The sequence below is a fragment of the Rhinoderma darwinii genome, chromosome 1 (genome assembly GCF_050947455.1).
Source record: "Rhinoderma darwinii isolate aRhiDar2 chromosome 1, aRhiDar2.hap1, whole genome shotgun sequence".
Taxonomy (NCBI): Eukaryota; Metazoa; Chordata; class Amphibia; order Anura; family Rhinodermatidae; genus Rhinoderma; species Rhinoderma darwinii.
The window spans coordinates 518,520,437-518,542,812 of record NC_134687.1 but is presented as its reverse complement, the minus strand read 5'-3'; the positions used below and the strand labels follow the sequence as shown (position 1 = coordinate 518,542,812).

The window sequence follows — 22,376 nt, the reverse complement described above, 5'->3', positions numbered from 1 at the left end:
TTTCAGTATCATAAAGTACAACATGTCACGAGAAAACAATCCCAGAATCGCTTGGATAGGTAAAAGCATTCTGGAGTTATTACCACATAAAGTGACACATGTCAGATTTGCAAAAATGGGGCTGGTCCTGAAGGCCAAAACAGGCTTAGACACTAAGGGGTTAATAAAATCGACAACTGGATGTTACCATTCCCCTTTTCAACAGGATTTGTTTCTATACAGTCTGAGCGTCTGACCAGTGCTGACAGTGTCAGGCTAAAGTCCCTAAAAAGTCAACTGACAAGGGGGAATAGTAATGCCATTATCCATTTATTAAGACGTGTACAGGAGGAATAACAGAACTCTTCATTGTGCTGTCCCTCTAAGAAAAGAATCTCCAACATGGTTATTTCTTAAGGATTACAAGTATTTAGTGAAATATAACGGTCAGGATTGCTTCACTGTACAGGCAATCATTGGAAGGTCACTTTTTTCACTCACTAGAAGTCGTTTCTCAGCTGCCGGGATTACTCCAGTCTCGGGTCATCGGGTCTCTTAGAATAGGATTAATAAATACAAACAATAGAAGGGTTGTTCAGTATGGTGACTGTTTATTCAGGTCCAATAAATGCAGGACAAGACAATACATTTAAAGCCTTTCCCACACTGACTTTATTGAAGCTTTGGACACTTGATGGCTTTTAAATAAAAACGCTGACCTCCTCTACAGACAACAGCAAAATAGTACAGCTACTGCAACACATTCTTGTCTTCATATCAAAAAAACAGGTTTCTGAGGCAACAATATTAATGCCCCTCAGCACCAGCGAGGTCTGAAACGCAGAGCTCCCCAAATCGGTGGTGAGCCATGTGTTCCAGGCCCCCCGGTCAGAGAAGTACAAATTATACCACTGTCCCATATAACACACAGCTGCTTACAAGGGACTGACTCCATCCACGTGTCCAGGATTAAGTGCTCTTCTTCTCATCACCAAGCAAATTCACTGTGGCCCGTTTAGCTAGAAGAAAAACAAAACATTTAGTCAGTGGTCTAGATTTTATAAAGCAAGATATTTCTCCCAACAGAGCAAGAGTCTGAACTACTGCAATGCAATCGGTTTATAAAGTCCCAAAAAAGTATGTTACGGTAGATTTTTCATTGAAAAATAAATAAATAAAAAAATGAAACAAAAGGAACAGTTGCAGAGGTCTTCAGTATGTGGGTATTTTTTCCCTTGAAAAAAATAGAAATAAAAAATATATGTATAGCTCAACTGGCTCTGAACATCGTTAAAATGGGACCAGACGTTTTGGACCTGGTTCGTATGGTCTTCAATGTAAGGGTATGTGCACACGGGGCGGCATTTCTGCAACTAGTTTCATTGCAGAAAATCTGCAGCGCATTACAGTAGCAGCAAAGTGGATGAAATTGTATCAAATCTTTTCTGTGTATTTTTTACGCAGCACGTGGATGAGAAGTGCGGAAATTGACCGGTGTGAACTTTCAATCTGCAGCTTGTCATTTTCTCTTGTAAAAACGCTGCAGAATTTCTGCACAGAAAATCCGGTTGGAAATATTGCAGCTAATCCGCCCCATGTGCACATAGCTTAATGAAGGGGGCTTAGAGGATAAGGAGTAGTAAATATCTTTGAACACTCATTCCTGGCCATAATGGACTATAGACTCCGTTGTATACAATCTTATGCACCACACAACAATTATCGCTCCAATACTGCCAGACAATGCATATTTTAATGTGGGAGCAATGGAACACACAGCATTGTTTTGTAGGACTCCATGGCCACACAGGGTCGCCCATAAAAGATCGCTCTGAAGTCACATAGTAAGGCTGTGATTTTACTACACCTCTCCGACACTATGTTGCGCTGGAGCCCATCAAACATCCAGCATGCTGCATCCCCAAAGACTACCACATTGCAGCAGCGTAGACCAAAAGTTACAGCCTACACCGTACATTACCATGTAGCCAGTCTTAACCGGTTAAAGCTATAAAGAGTTTCTGTAGGTTGCCAGATGGCACAGTCCGCAGGAGAGTAACAACTTCTGCGTTGTGAACAAAATACCTTCTTTGCCAATAGTGTCTGCAGTCTCCGCAGCTTTGTCTTTGATGTCCTTCACCAGGCGATCCATCTGCACCTCATGTTTCAGGAAGAAAGGGCGAATGATTTTGTTGTAAAGCAGCTCGGCACCATTGGATGGGCTGGGAGCCATACACCACAGGAGGAATCCACACTGCAATAATTACAAGGACAAAAATAGGACATACTGTTCAATGCGAATGGGTGCATCGTGTGGATTGTCATTACATTCTTGAGAATCACTCTACCCACAGGGAACTTCTGTCCCTTGTAATGTGGCGGGCTACACAAGTGCTGTATGGCAATGACAGCTGTAAAGTACTACTCTGTAGCATTCAGATGGCCATATTATGGCTCTGCACAGGTGATGTATATTTAGTTGTAAGAAAGGGATTTGAGAACTGCCCAAGATAAAAGTGCTTGCCCCATATTGTCCGCAGTATCAAAAGGCAGTTCAATCAGATATTGAGCGTGTAATAGGATTGTACCCATTCATCTGGCAGCTTCCTCACTAGATGCAGCAACAGCGATCAGAAGGAATCATTCCTGCACACATGACCGGACATAGCTGATGGCCACAATTTAACCCCTACCCGCACCAGGACGTAACTGTCCGTCGTTGCCGGAGGTTACTTCCCGCACGAGGACGTATAGTTACTGAGTTTATCCCGGTGCACACTGTCAGCGACAGTGTGCACCGGGAAGTCAGCTGTCGCCGACAGCTGACACTCCCCTCTTGCCGGCCAGCGGTCCTTTGCCGCTGATTTCGGCAAATTAACCCCTTAAATTCGGCGATCGGGTGCAATCGCCGAATTTTAGGGGTTTCTAGCATATCGGCAGACCCCCGTCCGAAATCGCGGGGTCTGCCGATAGTTAGTATGGCAAACGGAAGCCAAACAATGGCTTCCGGGTCTGCCATGGACGGAAGCCCATCAGGACCAACCTTCGGCTGGTCCTGATAGGCTTCCTGTCAGAGTGACAGAAAGTCACTGTGCCGTTCCCGATGCACACTGTCGGCGACAGTGTGCATCGGGAACTTGGAGATCAGCTGTCCCCGACAGCTGACACTCTCCAGTGTTGCCGATCAGCGGCTCATCGCCGCTGATTTCGGCAATTAACCCGTTACATGCGGGGCTCGATTCCGATCTCCGCATGTAGCGGGTTTGTAGCGCATCAGCAGCCCCCATGCAATCGTGGGGGCTTCTGATGCTTGTGATGGCACCCGGGGGCCAGACAACGGCCCCCAAGTCTGCCATGTATGTCGGCCTATGAGGATCAGCCTCTGCTGATCCTCGTAGACCAACTGTCAGAGTGACTGTGACGTCACACTGACAGTTGGAATACATTACACTACCTAGGTAGTGTAATGTATTCTAGCAGCGATCAGAGCGGCTTGTCAAAAAAAGAAAGTGTAAAAAGTAAAAAAAAAAAAAGTCAAACAAAAATATAAAGTGTAAAAAGTAAAAAAAGTTAATAAAAATGTTTTATAAAAGTGTAAAAATAAAAGGTTTTGTTTTCCTATAATAAGTCATTTATTATAGGGAAAAAATGAAAACGTCAAAAAAAAAGTACACATATTTGGTATCGCCACGTTCGTAACGGCCCAAACTATGAAACTATAATATTAATTTTTCCGCACGGTGAACGCAGCAAACAAAATAAACGGAAAACTGTCAGCATCGCTATTTTTTGGTCACCACCCCTCCCAAGATATAGAATAAAAAGTGATCAAAAAGTCGCATTTATCCCAAAATGGTACCAATAAAAACTACAACCCGTCCCGCAAAAAACAAGACCTCCCACAGCTTTTTTGACGAAAAAATAAAAAAGTTACGGCTCAGAATAGCGTGTCCCAGAAAATAAATTTTTTAGAAACGGAATTTTATTGTGCAAACGCTGCAAAACGTAAAAAAAACCAAAACTATACACCTATGGTATCGGCGTAATCGTACCGACCGGCAGAATAAATTAAAATGTAATTTATTGAGCACGTGAACGCTGTAATAAATAAAGAATTTAAAGCGCCAAAATTGCTGTTTTTTGGTCACCTTAGCTCTAAAAAAGTTCCTGAGGGGCCAAAATGCTCACTATACCCCTAGAAAAATTCCTTGAGGGGTATAGATGCCAAAATAGGGTCACTTTTGGGGGGTTTCCACTGTTTTGGTCCCTCCGGGGCGTTGCAAACCCGACATGGCACTGAAAACCAATCCAGCAAAATCTGCGCTCCAAAATCCAAAAGCCGCTCCCTCCCTCCTGAGCCCTGCTGTGGGTCCAAACATCAGTTTACGACCACATATGGGGTATTGCCGTAATCGGGAGAAATTGCTTTACAAATTTGGGCGGCTTTTTCTCCTTTATTCCTTGTAAAAATTCTATGTTTCCACAGAAAAATAGGTGATTTTCTTCTTCACAGACTAATTCCACTAAATTCTGCAAAAAAACTGTGGGGTCAAAATGCTAACTATACCCCTAGAAAAATGCCTTGAGGGGTGTAGTTTCCAAAATGGGGTCACTTTTTGGGGGTTTCGACTGTTTAGGTACCACAAGACCTCCTCAAACCAGACATGGTGCCTAAAATATATTCCTAAAAAAAAAAGGAGGCCCCAAAATCCACTAGGTGCTCCTTTGCTTCTGAGGCCTGTGTTTCAGTCCATTAGGACACTAGGGCCACATGTTGGATATTTCCAAAATCTGAAGAATCTGGGCAATAAATATTGAATTGCGTTTCCCTGGTAAAACCTTCTGTGTTACAGATTTTTTTTTTATTACAAAATGAATTTCGGCAAAAAAAATGAAATTTGTAAATTTCACCTCTACTTTGGCTTAATTCCTGTGAAACGCCTAAAGTGTTAAAATACTTTCTGAATGTGGTTTTGAATACCTTGAGGGGTGCAGTTTTCAAAATGGGGTGATTTATGGGGACTTTCTAATATATAAGGCCCTCAAAGCCACTTCAGAACTGAACTGGTCCCTGAAAAAATAGCCTTTTGAAATTTTATTGAAAATATGAGAAATTGCTGCTAAAGTTCTAAGCCTTGTAACGTCCTAGAAAAATAAAAGTACGTGAAAAAAAATGATGCAAACATAAAGTAGACACATGGGAAATGGTAACTAGTGACTATTTTGTGTGGTATTACTATCTGTTTCACAAGCAAATACAGTTAAATTTCGAAAAATGCAAATTTTTGCTAAAATTTGAAGTTTTTCACAAATAAATATTGAATTTATCGACCACATTTTTTCACTAACATATTGTACTTTATGTCACGAGAAAACAATCTCAGAATTGCTTGGATAGGTAAAAGCGTTCGAGTTATTAAAAATCGGCTGTGTCCTGAAGGGGTTAAGCAGCTTTAGTCAAGATGTTATTTCGTCAGCAGTCAAGGTATGTGAAGCGTAGATGTGACAGCAAAATATAAAAACACAGACTGGAGCAACCACATCCACTGGAAAGTGCCCTTCTGCTTCACAAGACAATGGGGCCCACAGGCATCATCTTCTCATTCTTCTGATCAGGAAGACTTCTGGGAAATTACAGTCACAGAGTATCACAATGTAACGCAGACATCTGGGAACATTATAAAGTAATCTCTATCCAGTGTACAGTGCAACCAAAGCTCTAACCTTAACATTAAGAAACGTCACTTTAGACATGCTGCAACTGGCCACTTCGAGAACTACCAGAAGTGTAAATATAAAAGAATGGGAGTTATTAATAGCTCACTACATTACAAGTGGGGTTACAGGCCTGCCAACTGTAAACTGGCCACACCCAGGTAATCTAATCTATTATATGGGGGGGGGGGGGCTTGCCTTCCTTCTTTACACTTGCAGATTTTATTGGAGCACCTGAGCACTCGTTCAGCTATCTCATGTGTATGGCTAGCTCAATGATCTCTAACATTTTAAACAACAGTGCCACCTTTTACCAGAAGAGTAATATAAATATCCTCTGAAGAACGCTGCTCAAGAATGGACTGTTTCAGACAAGTGTCAGGATCAACATGGTGAAAAACAAAATTGAGAAAATTTGCAAAAAATAGCATTTTTATAAATGTAAACGTATTTGCTTGTAAAACAGATAGTAATACCACACAATAGTCACTAGTTAACATTTCCCATATGTCTACTTTATATTTGCATCATTTTTTGAAGATTCTTTTATTTTTCTAGGACGTTACAAGGCTTAGAACGGTCGCAGCAATTTCTCACATTTTCAAGAAAATCTCAAAAGGCTATTTATTTAGGGACCGGTTCAGTTCTGAAGTGGCTTTAAGAGCCTTATATATATTAGAAAGTCCCCATAAATCTCCCCATTTTAAAAACTGCACCCCTCAAACTTTCTGCATGCTGTTTTGAATACTTTAATTCCTGTGAAACTCCTAAGAGGTTAAAGCATGTGAAATGTACACATTTTTTTGCCAAAATTCATTGGCAATACATTTTTTTTCTGTAGCACAGAAAGTTTTACCGGAGAAACGCAACTCAATATTTATTGCCCAGATTCTGCAGTTTTTAGAAATATCCCACATGTGGCCCTAAGGAGCACCTAGAGGATTTTGGGGCCTCCTTTTTTTAGAATATATTTTAGGCACCATGTCAGGTTAGAAGAGGTCTTGTGGTACTAAAACAGTGGAAACCCCCCAAAAGTGACCACATTTTGGAAACTACACCCCTCAAGAAATTTATCTAGGGGTATAGTGAGCATTTTGACCCCACAGGTTTTATGCTAAACTTAGTGGAACTAGTATGTAAAAATTAAGATCTACTTTTCTGAAAAACGTAGGGATTTTTAATTTTTACAAGGAATAAAGGAGAAAAAGCCCCCAACATTTGTAAAGCAATTTCACCCAAGTACAGCACTATCCCATATGTGGTAAAACTGCTGTTTGGACACATGGCAGGGCTTAGAAAGCAAGGAGCGCCATTTATTTGACTTTGAGCTCAAAGTTTTGCTGCCATGGATTGCGGCGCCACGTCACATTTGCAAAGCCCCCAAAGGCCCAAATCAGTGCAAGACCCGCAAAAGTGACCCGTTTGGGAAAGTACACCCCTCAGGGAATTTATCTAGTGGTATAGTGAGAATTTTGACCCTACTATTTTTTTGCTGAATTTATTGGAAGAAGGCAGTGAAAAAATGAAAATCTACATTTTTTTCAACTGAAATGTTGAATTTTGTTCATTTTCACAAGAAATAAAAGGAGAAGAAGCACCCCAACATTTGTAAAGCAATTTCTCACGAGTACGGCAATGCCCCATGCAGATTTTGCTTGATTGGTTTTTGGGCGCCATGTCACATTTGCAGAGCCCCTGAGGTACCAGTACAGTAGAAACCCCTGGGAAGCGACTTCATTTTGGAAACTATACCCCTCAGGGCATTCATCTAAGGGTGTAGTGAGCATTTTGATCCCACAGGTGTTTCACAGATTTTGTTAGAATTATGCAGTGAAAATTTAATTTTTTCCAAAAATATGTAGTATTTGCTCCCAATTTTTTATTTCCACAAGGGGTAATTGGAGAAATTGGGTAACAAATTGTGTGGTGTCTTTTTCTTCTGAGTACGGCAATACCCCACGTGTGGCCCTAAACTGCTGTTCGGGCACATGGCAGAGCTCAATCTGGGTTTTAGAGCGCAGATTTTGCTGGACTGGTGTACAGGGGCCATGTCACATTTGCAGAGATCCCTTAGGGTTTTCCACTCTACTCTGTTACCTAAGAAGTGACCCCATTTTGTAGACTACACCCCTCAAGGCATTTATCATTTGTCTGGACTTAGGAGTGAAAGAGCACCATGCGCATTTGAGGAAATTGTAATTTTCCACTGATATGCCATTTTAGTGCATAATAATGTTGTACCCAAGTTTGTGCCACTGAAGACAAATACCTCAAAATGGTTAAGCGGGTTTTCCCGGTTATGGCGATGCGATATATGTGGAATGCTGTTTGGGCACGCTGTAGTGTTCAGAAGGGAGGGAGCGCCATTTTGCTTTTTCAGCGTCGTTTGAGAAGTTGTTTTGTTTTGGGTTTTGCTGGTATTTCAGTTTGCGGGGGAATATGTAAGCTGGGCAGACAACATCAGGGCATAATAGGGTGGTATAATAATGCGGTAAATAATAATCCGCAGATGTGAGGCCAGTGTCGCACTGATAAATGGTACCAGAGCTTATCCGCTTTTGGAACGCTCTGCACATTTAGCATCGCAATAAGTCACCTAGAACTTTTTTCACCACCGGAGCGGTGTGAGTGCTTATTTGTTGCGGGACAATCTGTAGTTTTCATTGGTACCATTTTTGGGTACATGCGATTTTTTGATCACTTTTTATTTCATTTTTTGGCAAGCCGGGTGACCAAAAACCAGCAATTCTGATAGTTTTTTTATTATTTTTTTACTGCGTTCACTGTGCGCTATAAATGACAATTTTACTTTATTCTGCGGGTCGATACTATTACGGCGATACCATACATATATATTTTTTTAGGTTTTGCAGCGTCTGCACAATAAAATCACTTTTGTATTAAATAATACATTTTTTGTGTCGCCATATTCAGGGAGCCAGAACTTATTTTTTCGTCAAAAAAGTTGTGGGAGGTCTTTTTTGCGGGACGGCCGTAGTTTTTAATGGTATAATTTTGGGGTACATGCAACACGTAGATCACTTTTTTTTATTCTGTTTTGGGATGGGTAGTGACCAAAACACAGCGATTCTGGAATGGCTTCTTAGTCTATATATTTTTTTGGTGTTCACAGTGCGGGTAAAATAGCGTGATATTTTTATAGCTCGGGACGTGGTGATATTAAATGTGTACTTTTAGGTTTTCCATTTTTTACCATAATAAAAGCCTTATTGGAAAAAAGAGACTTATTGGTTTTATTTTAACTTGTAACTTTTATTTTTTTTCCAACATTTTTTAAACTTTTTTTTTTTTGCCCCACTATGGGACTTGAAGGCATGAAGCCCTTGCTATTCTAATACACTGCACTACCTACATAGTGCAGTGTATAAGAGCTGTCAGCTATTCACTGACAGCAAGCCTATTAGGCATCGCTTCCCGGCGTGGCCTAATAGGCTTCTGTACTAGGAGGCCATTGTTAGGCCTCCGGTTGCCATAACAACCATTGGCACGCCCATGGGTGCCGATTGTTGCCATTAGCAATCATCGGGTGCAATCTAAGCACCAAGATGCAGCGATCGCTTTTGATTGCTGTATCTAATGGGTTAATCGGCCGGATCAGTGGCTAGCTCAGGTCCTGGCCGTTACAGCCGTGTGTCAGCTGTAATATACAGCCAACACCCGGCGGTGATGGCGCTGGCTCAGCTTCTGAGCCAGCTCGATCACCATAACGTACAGTTACAAGAGAAGGCGCTAACATACTAGTGCCCATCACGTAACTGTACCGTATTTTGCGGCACACCGTTACATATCCGATCTTCCTCACTTTCACACCGAGAAGATCAGATGCTGTAACAATGTTTACAGCAAGTTTTGTTGTCAATGTCTGCTGTGACTGACCAATCACCGCAATCGCCGGCAGGGGACCGCTGTGATTTGTCCCCTGACGTCTTACTGTGTCAATCAACTGTCAAACAGTTGATGGCACAGTTCTGCCAACTTGTCCTTGGCAGGGTGACCGTTTACATCCACAACGCACAAGTATATCCCGATGCGTTAAAGCATTGCAATGCATGATGTAAAGCCACGTCCTGGTGCATCAAGTGATTAATTTACATAAGAACATTTAAACCGTTAAAAAAACGTAAACCACTTTTGAATATATGGCACGTCTAAATAATATAGGACAACTGATGTGTACCAAAACTGGTTTACTTAACTAGGAGGTCACACCCAGTCACTGGCTTACTAGGTTTACTATATCAACATATTTACCAAAGGATATGGGTGGGAGCATAACGTAAGGTCACAACGCTCCCGAACAGAATTCCAATGTGGCCACAAGTCTATATAATGAAGCTACATTAGTAAAATCTCAAGAGAAGAACAAGCCGTCCACCGCACTCTCAGCAGTGTGTTCATATTCTTGTGCCATGGTCATTATTGCTTTTTACACTGTGGAAGGAACGTTTATAAAGCAGAAACCTTTTTCCATTACTCTATCTAAAGTGGAGACCAAGCAAGTTCAAGCCACATTCCCTTCCAATGACACAGCCAGCGATAGGGAATAAGAGGTGAAGGAACTGAGGTCTAGGAGGTGGTTTCAGGAGCTTGTGGAAAGTTGTGCAGACTGACAAATAGGTGTCTTCCATTTTTATGGTCTTCATTTCTAGGGTCATGTTAATACCAGCTAACGGAAGAACTCTACCTGATCAGATGGTAGTATGGAGGGTGATGGTCTACATTCAACAACCTTGTGAAGTGTGTGGTTAAACTTACACCTTCATTAGCCAGCCCTCTAGTTTACCATAACTAGCTTGGCCTGTTACCCCAGCTGCTCCAGTGAGGAGTAACGGTGAACAGAAGAGCGTCTAATAAACCATGGGTCTCACTGGGTCCAAATTAATAAAACAAAAAAATTTGAGATGGAGCAAAGATTATTTAGAAAATAAAAACTAACAATTAAAGGAAGTAAATCCTACAATATTTGCATGGAGTAAGGGTCCATTCACACGTTGCGGTTGAGGTGCGGTTAGAACTGAAATTGTAAAAAACACAGCCAAAAATTGTATGCGTTTTTACAGCGATTTTATGCATTTTTTCAATGCAGTTGCGGTAAAAACGCAGCAAAAATGCATGGGGTTTTCAAATGCACTTTTGTTCTAACCGCATCTCAACCACAATGTGTAAATGGATCCTAAAGAAGGTACAAGAATTCAGAAGCTCCTGATGACAAGTCTGTGCTCAACAAAAAATGTTTTTTTTTGCCATTTTGGAGCCAGATAGTAGTATATAGTAGATACATTTAAATGGAAATATTTGGACAGTGTGGACCCGCAATAATAAGTACCACATTACAAGCACGTATACACTTTTGTCGTTAAAAACATAATATACATTGACCCACCTTGATCATGTAGTAGAAAGGAAACCAAGACAGGAAGATGTCAGAGAAAAACTCAATGATGCTGAATACTCCATACACCACCCAGTAGGTCAACCACTGAGTGTCATCATCCTTGTTGGGACTCTCAATCGCCTTGATTCTATGGAGAAAGAAACCTGGTCAGCACACGAGTTTACAAGAGAATCCTCAACATGTACAACACCGCCTTGATACAGAAGCTTAGAGAACAATGTATGGTAAAAAGATTGGACACCTCTACTCTTCCTGGAAATAATACCTACCCATCCTTACCTGCCAATGGTTTTTGCTAAATTCTTCCATTGCAAAATCATGGATTTGGATCTCTGCTCTGGCTTTTAGGGGGAAGGGTCCCAAGAGTTGAGGTTGAAGGTGAAAGGCCAGTGCTAAATCTAGACTTTATGTAGTACTACAGAATTGATTTTAACTATTGAGTGACAGCCATAGTCCAAGATTGCATGCAACACAATGTACACATTTAAGGCCCTTTTACATCGGCCGATAATCGACCGGTGCAGCGAGCACCGATCAACAAGACATCATTGATCGGCGCTAGTTTGCTCCGGTCACACGGAGCTATGGACGGGGACGAATGGTCGTTACTCCGATCGCTCGTCCCCATACATTATCACGTCTCCATGTTTACACAGGGAGATGTGCTGCCGACAACGATAATATTTCACTTTTTTTAAAACTACACGATCAGCAGATGATCGAGCGTTTACTGGTTTATCTGCTGATCGCTGCCCTGTTTACACAGGGCAATTATCTGCAACGAGCGTTCTAAGAACGCTCATCTGCACGATAATCGCCCAGCGTAAAACCCCCTTTTTACTTAAGCTGTAGCTCAATAGTTAAAATCAATTATGTACAAAAAGTCTAGGTGTAGTCCTGGCCTAAGAGGTTGTCTCAGGTTACAAATCCACAAGGTAATGGGCGAATTTGAGAATCCACAGCATGCCCTACCATCTGTGCAGATTTTTTCCGCTACATGTGAATGAATTTTGAAAAGCTCATTCACATGTACTGTACTGTATGTAATTTGTTGCAAAAACAGGGAAAAACCTCTACACCTGAAAATGTCCTTAAAGGGCAACTAAACGTTCAGACTTCTGACATGTCATAGTGACGTTTTGATTGGTGGGGGTCCGAGCACGGAGACCCCCAATCACTAAAACGAAGCAGCAGAAGCACTCGTGTGAAACACTTCGTTTCTGTTGGGCTTTTTCGTGGAAAGCCGATATACCGGTGTATGGGCTCAGAGTTTTGAGTCTGTACACCACTATATAGATTTCTGGAAAAAGCCAAACAGAAATGAAGCGGCTCAGAGCTCACACGAGCGCTTCTGCCTCTTTGTGCTCTGACCCCCACCAATCAAAAGTTCTGACATGTCAGAAGTTTGTTGAACGTTTAGTTACCATTTAAAGCTCTCCAATTCTGAGGAAAATGTGTATCCCGTTATATATTCATAGTTGTACAGTGCGTTACGAATAATGCAAATGACGCTACGGCTTTGTATTCGCTGTTCCAATTTTATTTCTGCCAATCTTTACTAGGAGGCCATAAAAGATCAGTTGTGTAATTCACATTGGTCTCTAATTAAGGAATAGTATTGAAATAGAAGTAGATATTTTATACAGCCACTGACCATGAGCAGACAGAAAATACACACCTGTAATTCAACTCTGGAAGCCTGACAAGCAATACTACGTTTTCATATTTCAGTGGACCATGGGGAGCTGCAGGTTAAGAGTGTTTGCAATCTTAAATAACTACATTTTGTATGCGGCAGCCAGTGTAAAACACACAGTACAAGGTAGGCGTACAGAGGATGCCTGGAGCTTGGACTTCTACACAGTGACACCAACATGACTAATGCACCCCAAAGAACCTGTTCAACCAATATCAGGACTAACATTTTTAACATCCTACTTCTACTTTATAATGAATAACAACGTGAAAACCAAGAGAAAAACAAACAAAAAACACCACAAGTTTGTGATATCATCCATAAGAATAGCTCCAGTGACAATGTGGACTGGATACTTCAATGCAAAGTCAAAATTCTCATTAAAGAGGTATTACGATTTCAGCAAATAAGGGTTATTCATTGTATAATATATGTTATACAATTTTCCTATATACTTTTGGTATCAATTCTTCATGGTTTTCAAGATCTCTGTTTGCAGTCATTGAATGGGAACCTTACTCCCTTAAGCACCGAGTAAATTTTGGACTTCATCCACAATAAGCCCCTATATTCGGTTATATAGTAGGTTAACATGTCGGAGGGGGGGGGGGGGGTTTGGTTTCACGGCTTTCTAATCCAGTTATCCGAAAGTGGACTGCAGTCGCTTCTTTAGGATAATACTCACCGAGCTGATTGATATTAGACCTATAGGAGTCAGTTCGCTCCCCTGTATATCAACCTGGCCTCTGGTGCGTCCTAATAGGCATATGCCCAGGGCAGACTGGGGGCTTTTATCAGGCCCCCGGCTGCCATGACACCCCATTGGAGGCCCGCGATTACATTTGCGGGCCGCAGATGGGTGGCAGAGGGAACTCACTCCCTCTGTAAACAAGTCAAATGCCGCGGTCACTAAACTTCGATCACGGGCGTTAGAGCAGGAGCCCAGCTGACAGACAGCCGACCCCCGGCTCCAGCCTGCACGGGACACCCGTGCAGGACTTAGACTGGGCTGCTGTGAAAAGGCGGCAGCCTAGCCTAAGGCCCCTTCGTGACCGCCGTGAAAAGGTGTATTGGTGATCACTAAGGGGTTAAATAAAACGAATGCTCAACGCACTGATCTTGTCCCATCAGGATGCTGTGGATTATACAACGTTTTGACGCTGGGTAGCATCAGGACGTTCTATGAGACAGCACTGACGACGGGGAGTGCTGCATCGCATATAAAATCTAATGCTGCTCGGGGTCACGACCTTGGAGGAGCTGCCCAGCCTGCTGATGCAGCCCGAGGGGAGAAAAGGAGCTGAAAAGCAAGTACGCGCTTTATTTATTTTTTATATATATTTTATGGCCAAAAGGTAGAGGGGAATGGAGGCGCACGTCCACGGTCGTGGTGAACGGTTTGCTGAATTATTCCACACATTTATTAAGAGGTCGTCTCTTAAAGGGGTTTTCCCACAAACACATGTATCCCCTTTCCACAGGGTAGGGGGGATACATGTGTGATCGCTGGGGGTCCGACTACTGGGACCCCCCCCCAGCGATGAGGAGAACGAGGGACCGAAAGTTCCCTGAACTGCTCCACAAGAATGCTGGTGCATGCTCGACCAGAAATTAATGGAGCGCTGCCCTAGCATGTGCACCAGCACTTCATTCTCATTGAGCACTTTGGGGGACTTTGGGTAACCTGTTCTCTCCATTGCTGTGAATCCCAGCTGTGGGACCCCAGGCGATCACACATGTATATCCCCTGTGGATAGGGGATGCTTGTGTTTTGTGGAAAAACACCTTTAATAAAAAAAAAGGGTGTCTCATCTTACTCCAACTTTCTATTAACACTGGCTTATGAAACACCAGTCTTTATAAATTTCCCCCTTATAATTTGTAAACGAACTGTGCCAGGAATTTAACCCTTTCCCGACATCCGCCGTATATATACGGCGCTGTCGGGAGGTGCTTCCCGCAAAGCGCCGTATATGTACGGCGCAGTGATGGTGCAGGCTCAGAAGCAGAGCCGGCACCATCACCGCGGGGTGACAGCTGTATTATACAGCTGGCACCCTCCTGTAACTGCCAGGACCGGAGCTATTCTCCGATCCGGCAGATTAACCCCCCAGATGCTGCGCTCAATAGAGCGCAGCATCTGATAGGTTTTCACCCGATCGGCAACCCAGTGATGCAATCGCTGGGTTGCTGTGGCAATCGGACGCCAGAAAATGGCGTCCGAGTCTGCCTTGTACGGGAGCCGATGAGGACCCGCCTGCAGCGTGTCCTCATAGGCTTGCTGTCAGTGAATAACTGACAGCGCTAATACACTGCACTTCGTATGTAGTGCAGTGTATTAGAGTAGCGATCGGGGCATCAGGCCCTCATGTCCCCTAGTGGGACAAGTCAGAAAAGTAAAAAAAAGTAAATAAAAATGTGGTAAAACAATAAAAACACACACATTTCAAATAAAAATAAAGCTAAACTGACTTTTTTCCCATAGTAAGTCTTTTATTATGGGAAAAACCGTAAAAATAAAAAAAAACTATACATAATTGGTATCGCCGCGTCCGTAACGACCCAAACTACAAAACTATTATGTAATTTATGCCGCACGGTGAACGCGGTAAAAAAAAACCATGAAAAACAGCGCCAGAATCTTTGCTTTTAGGTCACATCTCCTTCCAAAAAATGCTATAAAAAGTGATCAAAAAGTCACATTTACTCCAAAATAGTACTAATAAAAACGACAATCCGTCCCGCAAAAAATAATCCCTGACACCGTTTCGTGCACGCAAAAATAAAAAAGTTATGGGTCTTAGAATATGGCGACACAGAAAACAAATGATTTTTATAAAAAAGTGATTTTATTGTGCAAAAGCCGCAATACGTAAAAAAAACTATACATAATTGGTATCGCCGCGTACGTAACGACCCAAACTACAAAACAATTATGTAATTTATCGCACGGTGAATGCCGTAAAAAAATTTAAAAAAAAAACATGAAAAACAACGCCAGAATCTTTGTTTTTAGGTCACATCTCCTTCCAAAAAATGCTATAAAAAGTGATCAAAAAGTCACATTTACTCCAAAATAGTACTAATAAAAACGACAATCTGTCCCGCAAAAAATAATCCCTGACACCGTTTCGTGCATGCAAAAATAAAAAAGTTATGGATCTTAGAATATGGCGACACAGAAAACATGATTTTATAAAAAAAGTGATTTTATTGTGCAAAAGCTGCAATACATAAAAAAAACTATATAAATTTGGTATCGCCGTAATCGTATAGACCCGCAGAATAAAGCCAACATGTAATTTAGGGTGCACTGTGGATGCCGATAAAAAAACCAATAAAAAACTATTCCAGAATTGCTTGTTTTTGGTAATTTCCTTTACCAAAAAATGAAATAAAAAGTGATCAAAAAGTCGTATGCGTTCTAAAATGGTACCAATAAAATCTACAGCCCGTCTCGCAAAAAACAAGCCCGCACACCGCTCAATCAACTGAAAAACAAAAAAGTTATGGCACTAGTAATGCGGTGATGAAAAAACATCTCAATGCGCAGGCCGGAGGGGCACATTCCTTCAGTTTTAGGGCCCTAGTATTTAGGAACTAGGAAAGGGAAGGGACATAGCACATCCGCTGGAAGCGAGGGTGCCCGTATTATACCAGCGCAAAACTTTCCCAGCAAAATTTCCCAAACTACGAAGGAGAAAAAGTCCCCAAAAAGGTGCAGAACGTTACAAAAGGGGATAAGAAAGAAAACCTATTTATCAGTGTGACACCGGCCTGTGCATAACGGATCGCTTCACAGCGTAGCACACACCTATGGATAACTGTATTATTTACCCCATTATTATACCCTCTTATTATGCCCTGATGAACTCCGCACAGATTACATATACCCTGATACACTCCGCCCAGCTTACATATGCCACCACATTATAAACGGAAATACCAGCAAAACCCCAAACAGAACTATTACCAAGCAAAATCCATGCTCAAAATGGCGGTCTTTCCCTTCTTAGCCCTACAGTGTGCCCAAACAGCAATTTATGGCCACAAGTAAGGCATTACCATACCTGGGAGAACCCGCTTAACAATTTATGGGGTAAGATTCTCTAGGGGCACAACATCTTGTGCGGTGAATGGGCAGATCAGTGGAGAAATTGCAATTTTCACTTTGCACAATCCACTGCGTATTAATTTCTGAAAAACACCTGTGGAGTCTAAATTCTCACTACATCCCTTGATAAATGCCTTTAGGGGTGTAGTTTCTAAAACGGGGTCACTTTTGTTTGGTACATCAGGGGTTTTGCAAATGCAACATGGCGTCCGCAAACCATTCCAGCAAAATCTACGCTCCAAAAGATAAATACCGCTCCTTTTCTTCTGAATGCTCCCATATACGTAAACAGCTGATCATAACCACATATGGGGTGTTACCGTACTCGAGAGAAATTACTTTACAAATGTTGGGGTGCTTTTTCTTCTCTATTCCTTGTAAAAATGAAAAATGTGTATCTAAAACTACATCTTGTTCGAAAAAAAAATAATTATTTTTCATTTTCATGGCTTAATTCAGCAAAAAACCTTTGGGATCAAAATTTTCACTATACCCCTAGATGATTCCTCAGGGGGTGCAGTTTCCCAAATGGAGTCACTTTTGGGGTGTTTCCACTGTACTAGTACTACAGGGGCTCAGCAAATATGACATGACACCCAGAAACCATTCCAAAATCCAAATGGCGCTCCTTCCATTCTGAGCCCTACCGTGTGTCCAAACAGATGTTTGTGACCACATGTGGGGTATTGTTTTACAAGGGAGAAGTTGCTTTACAAATGTTGCGGTGCTTTTTCTCCTTCAGTCCTTGTGGAAATGAAAAAAAAAATACCTAAACCTACATTTTCTTTGAAAAAAATGTAGATTTTCATTTTTACGGCCTACTTACAATAAGTTCTGTAAAACACCTGTGGAGTCAAAATGCTCACTATACCCCTAGATAATTTCCTCAAGGGGTATAGTTTCCAAAATGGGGTCACTTGTTGGGGGTTTCCACTGTTTTGTCCCCTCGGGGGCTTTGCAAATGTGACATGGCCTCCGAAAACCATTCCTGCTAAATTTGAGCTCCAAGAGCCAAATGGCACTCTTTCCCTTCTAAGCCCTGCCGTGTGTCCAAACAACCGTTTATTACCACATGTGGGGTATTGTTTTACTCGGGAGAAATTGCTCTACAAATGGTGGTGCTTTTTCTACTTTAGTTCTCTTGGAAATGAAAAAAAATTAGCTAAACCTACATTTTATTTGAAAAAATGTAGATTTTCATTTTCATGGCCTAGTTCCAAAAATTTTTGCAAAAAAACTGGCCGGTCAAAATGCTTGCTACACCCCTAGATAAATTCCTCGAGGGGTGTAGTTTCCCAAATGGGGTTACTTTTTGGGGGTTTCCACTGTTTTAGTTCCACTAGACCTGTTCAAAGCTGACATGGTGCCTAAAATATATTCTAATAAAAAGGAGGCCCAAAATCCACCAGGTGCTCCTTTGCTTCGGAGGCCGGTGCTTCAGTCCAGTAGCACACTAGGGCCATATGTGGGATATTTCCTAAAACTGCAGAACCTGGGCAATAAATATTGAGTTGCATTTCTTGGGTAAAACATTCTGTGGTACAAAAAAAATGGATTCAAAATGAATTTCTGGAAAAAAAATAATGAACTTTGTAAATTTCACCTCTACTTTGCCTTAATTCCTGCGCAATGTGTAAAGGGTTAAGAAACTTTCTAAATGCTGTTTTGAATACTTTGAGGGGTGCAGTTTTTAAAATGGGGTGACTTATTGGGGGTTTCTAATATCTAAGGACCTCAAAGCCACTTCACAACTGAACTGGCCCCTGTAAAAATAGCATTTTGAAATTTTCTTGAAAATGTGAGAAATTGCTGCTAAAGTTCTAAGCCTTGTAACGTCCTAGAAAAATAAAATGATGATCAAAAAACGATGCCAATCTAAAGTAGACATATGGGGGATGTTAGTTAGCAACATTTTTGTGTGGTATAACTGCCTGTCTTACAAGCAGATACATTTAAATTGAGAAAAATGCTAATTTTTGAAATTTTTCGCTAAATTTTGGTGTTTTTCACAATTAAATACTGAATGTATCGGGCAAATTTTGCCAGTAACATAAAGTCCAATGTGTCACGAGAAAACATTCTCAGAATCGCTTGGATAGGTAAAAGCATTCCGGAGTTATTACCACATAAAGTGAAACATGTCAGATTTGAAAAATGAGGCTCGGTCAGGAAGGTCAAAAGCGGCCAAAGAGGGAAGGGGTTAATAGCAATCCACCATGTACACACTACACAATAGTACTAACAGCATAAACACATGAGGGCCCCGCAATCTGCTTATATATTTTACATTGTCTATACAACCCCATGACATGGATTTTAAGAATTATAAATTAATTACCTTTTAATCCATGAATCCTGGGTCAACCAGCAAATGAACCATTATATGGATAGAGAACGGATACATAAATTATATAATGTTGATAAATGAACTAGGAGAAGAACTACAGTATCAGTACGATAAATTATTTTCTCTCTCATATCCCTGGAAATTGCAATTAAAGTGTATACAGTAGTGGATATATTTTCTGGGTGCCTAGAGAGCAGGTTATTTATTTGATACGCTGATATTTACAGCATGAGTGACAGGTTTTTAACTTTAATGGATAGATTATGTGATCAAAGCTGCCGTATGTGCGCTTCACAGGGGCGTAATATACGGAACTGCAGATCAAACAGCAATTAAGCTATTGTAACAAATTGTTACTACAGTATATTAAATAAAACGATTAACAAACAGCATCGCCCTGGGAAAACACTTATCCAGCCATAAGAAGGTTGAGGAATATGTAAAATTGTGTTAAAAAAATAAAATAAAAAATAAAAAAGTGTTAGATCTGTACTTTCTAATATGTAAATATTTTACATGACCGTAAAAATCGTCCGTAATTGCGGACCACAATTACGGACACATTACCGTTTATTTGCGGGACTGTGTCCAGGCCGTAGAAGTGTACCGCAAAAGATAGGACGACATGTCCTATCTTTTGCTTTATTACGGTCTGTGCACCCATACTTTGTGTGGGAGCAGGGGCCAAAAACGGGCAGTGATTACGGGCACGGCTGTGTGCATGGGGCCTAATACTGTAGAAGTAGTATTCACACTTCATATTATACATTGTTACATTTCAATCCTCCAACCCCTTATCCAGGAGACAGGGTCCACGAGGACAGCCTTTTAAGTAGGACTTGTAACAGTGTGGAAAGCCATCACTTAGGCTGGGTTCACACGACCTATTTTCAGACGTATTGGAGGCGTTTTACGCCTCGAATTAAGTCTGAAAAAACACCTCCAATACGTCTGCAAACATCTGCCCATTACTTTCAATGGGTCTTACGATGTACTGTGCCGACGACCTGTCATTTTACGCGTCACTGTCAAAAGACGGCTCGTAAAATTACAGCCTCGTCAAAAGAAGTGCAGGACACTTCTTGGGACGTTTTTGGAGCAGTTCTCATAGACTCCAATGAAAACAGCTCCATAAACGGCCGTAAAAAACGCCGCGAAAAACGCAAGTTGCTCAAAAAAAATGTCTGAAAGTCAGGGGCTGTTTTCCCTCGAAAACAGCTCTGTATTTTGAAACGTTTTTGATTCTATGTGTGAACATACCCTTAGAAGTTAGCCTTGCACAGTCCCATATAAGGCCACGTCCAAACGTAGCGGAAGAAATCCACCACAAGTCCGCAGCCGATATCCATACATTAAAGGAGCAAAATCAGAGAGGGAATTTGACATCCTACAGATTTGAAAATCTGCAGAATGAATTCCACGCAGATTTGTTTTTGCTATATGTGGATAGAGTTTTGAGAACCCCATTCACAAGTATTGTAGTGTACAGCAATGCACAGCAAACGTGCCATGTTTGAATTCGCCTTAAAGTAAAAAATGTGCAAAGAACAGCCACAACTCTGAGAAGCGTGTGGTATATAATCCTTCCTGAACATGGTGTCTCTGCTCCAGTCTACAGGCCTCATCACCAAAACCTCAAATCCAAGCCACAAACAAGGTAAAGCAAAAACGCAGGCTTGTACAGGCACAACCAATGGTACAGGTGAAAGTCACAAGATCACAAGGATCTTTTATGCTTCATGTACCTGAAATAGAGGCCAGTACGACCTCACCTAGTACGGTGAATAAACTTTTTAAACTCCTGATCCTTGTGACTTATCTGTACTATTGGCTGCGCCCGTACGATCCTGCATTTTTGTTATCTTTTGCTTATTGAGAGAGAATCTAATGTTCTTGTTATTGAACTGCTCTTTCAGTCTACCATCAATGCTTCTAGGGGAGAATACCACTAAAGCGACATGTGATTGTTTTGGTGTAGACGGAAAAAATAAGAAATGAACTTTAGAACCATTTCAAAAAGGTAACATTTTGCTCGGAGCCTCAAGGCCCAAAACACTCATTGTATTAAAAAGGGTTAAACATGTACCAGTTTAGCATGTGCAAAATGAATATTTATATCAGGGAAAGAAAAAACAAAAACCACACACACCTATAAATTCCTATAACACCACACGGACAGGTTTGTCCTGAGAATAGTGTGAAGTATCAGGAGCAAAACGTGTGATCACCGGCCCAGTTTACGGTTACAATTTTGGATGAATATGTGGGCACAGACTTAGGAAGGAGTATGGGGTTCACGTGACTGGATACATTAGATGTGTAAGCGAGACAGGGCACATATTTTTATATGCCAATTAGTGTTTTAGAGAGTGACAAGAGTGTAAAAACTAGGCACACTACTTGAGCATGACTCAGATTTTTTTTTTTTCTGGCAGGGTGTTTTCTCTGTCACTTATGAAATCGGCCGTAATTTCTGCAGATTACAAAACATGACTTGGAGACAGTGTTGCATAATAGAATTGCCATCACTGGAATTGTGGTTCTATAACATCACTTACATAAAGGAGCATCAGCCACAGACAAAAATAAAAAACATTTTAGATCAAATATACTGAAAAAGTTCTAACACCCTTATGGATGTTTTATGATGTTATCTAAAAAAAATAACATGCATAATAATAATATATTATAACACAACAATTATGCTGGTACATCACACAAAAAACGCAAACAAACAAATATGAAAGACTTTATAAAGTCACAGTTGCTAGCTAAACAGGAAAGGGGTGGTGAATCCTTTGTCTACCTGTCTCTGTGATTTCCATTTATGTGGAATTGATTTTGCGGCTTGTAATAAATGTCTAGCGAGGGTTCGTTTGTATGCGTACATAGGCATGGGGAACAAACAAACAATAGTGTTGCCTCAGGGGAATCAAGGACCAGAACCCCAGTGGTTTCATGTACAACAATCACACTGCCTTCCAAAAAAAGACCTCAGTGAGGGGCAACCCCACCATATGTGCGTCAGAGCCACACCGCCAGGAGCAATCAAGGACCGAGGGATTCCACCTATGGAGTACCATTGGGACACGGTACCATCTGGATACAA

At 41.3% G+C, this 22,376-nt stretch overlaps 1 protein-coding gene across 1 annotated transcript in view; it reads right to left on the bottom strand.

Annotated features, from left to right (window-relative positions):
- Positions 1-570: 570 nt before the first annotated feature.
- The window catches only part of REEP5 (receptor accessory protein 5), a 46,433-nt gene continuing 24,627 nt past the window's right edge, over positions 571-22,376 (bottom strand). Inside the window, exons 3-5 of the mRNA XM_075854827.1 lie at positions 11,099-11,237; positions 2,065-2,233; positions 571-998 (exon numbers count right to left, since the gene is read on the bottom strand). Of these exons, the coding sequence (XP_075710942.1) occupies positions 949-998; positions 2,065-2,233; positions 11,099-11,237 (358 nt within the window). The 3' untranslated portion in view covers positions 571-948. The remainder of the gene's footprint in view (positions 999-2,064; positions 2,234-11,098; positions 11,238-22,376) is intronic.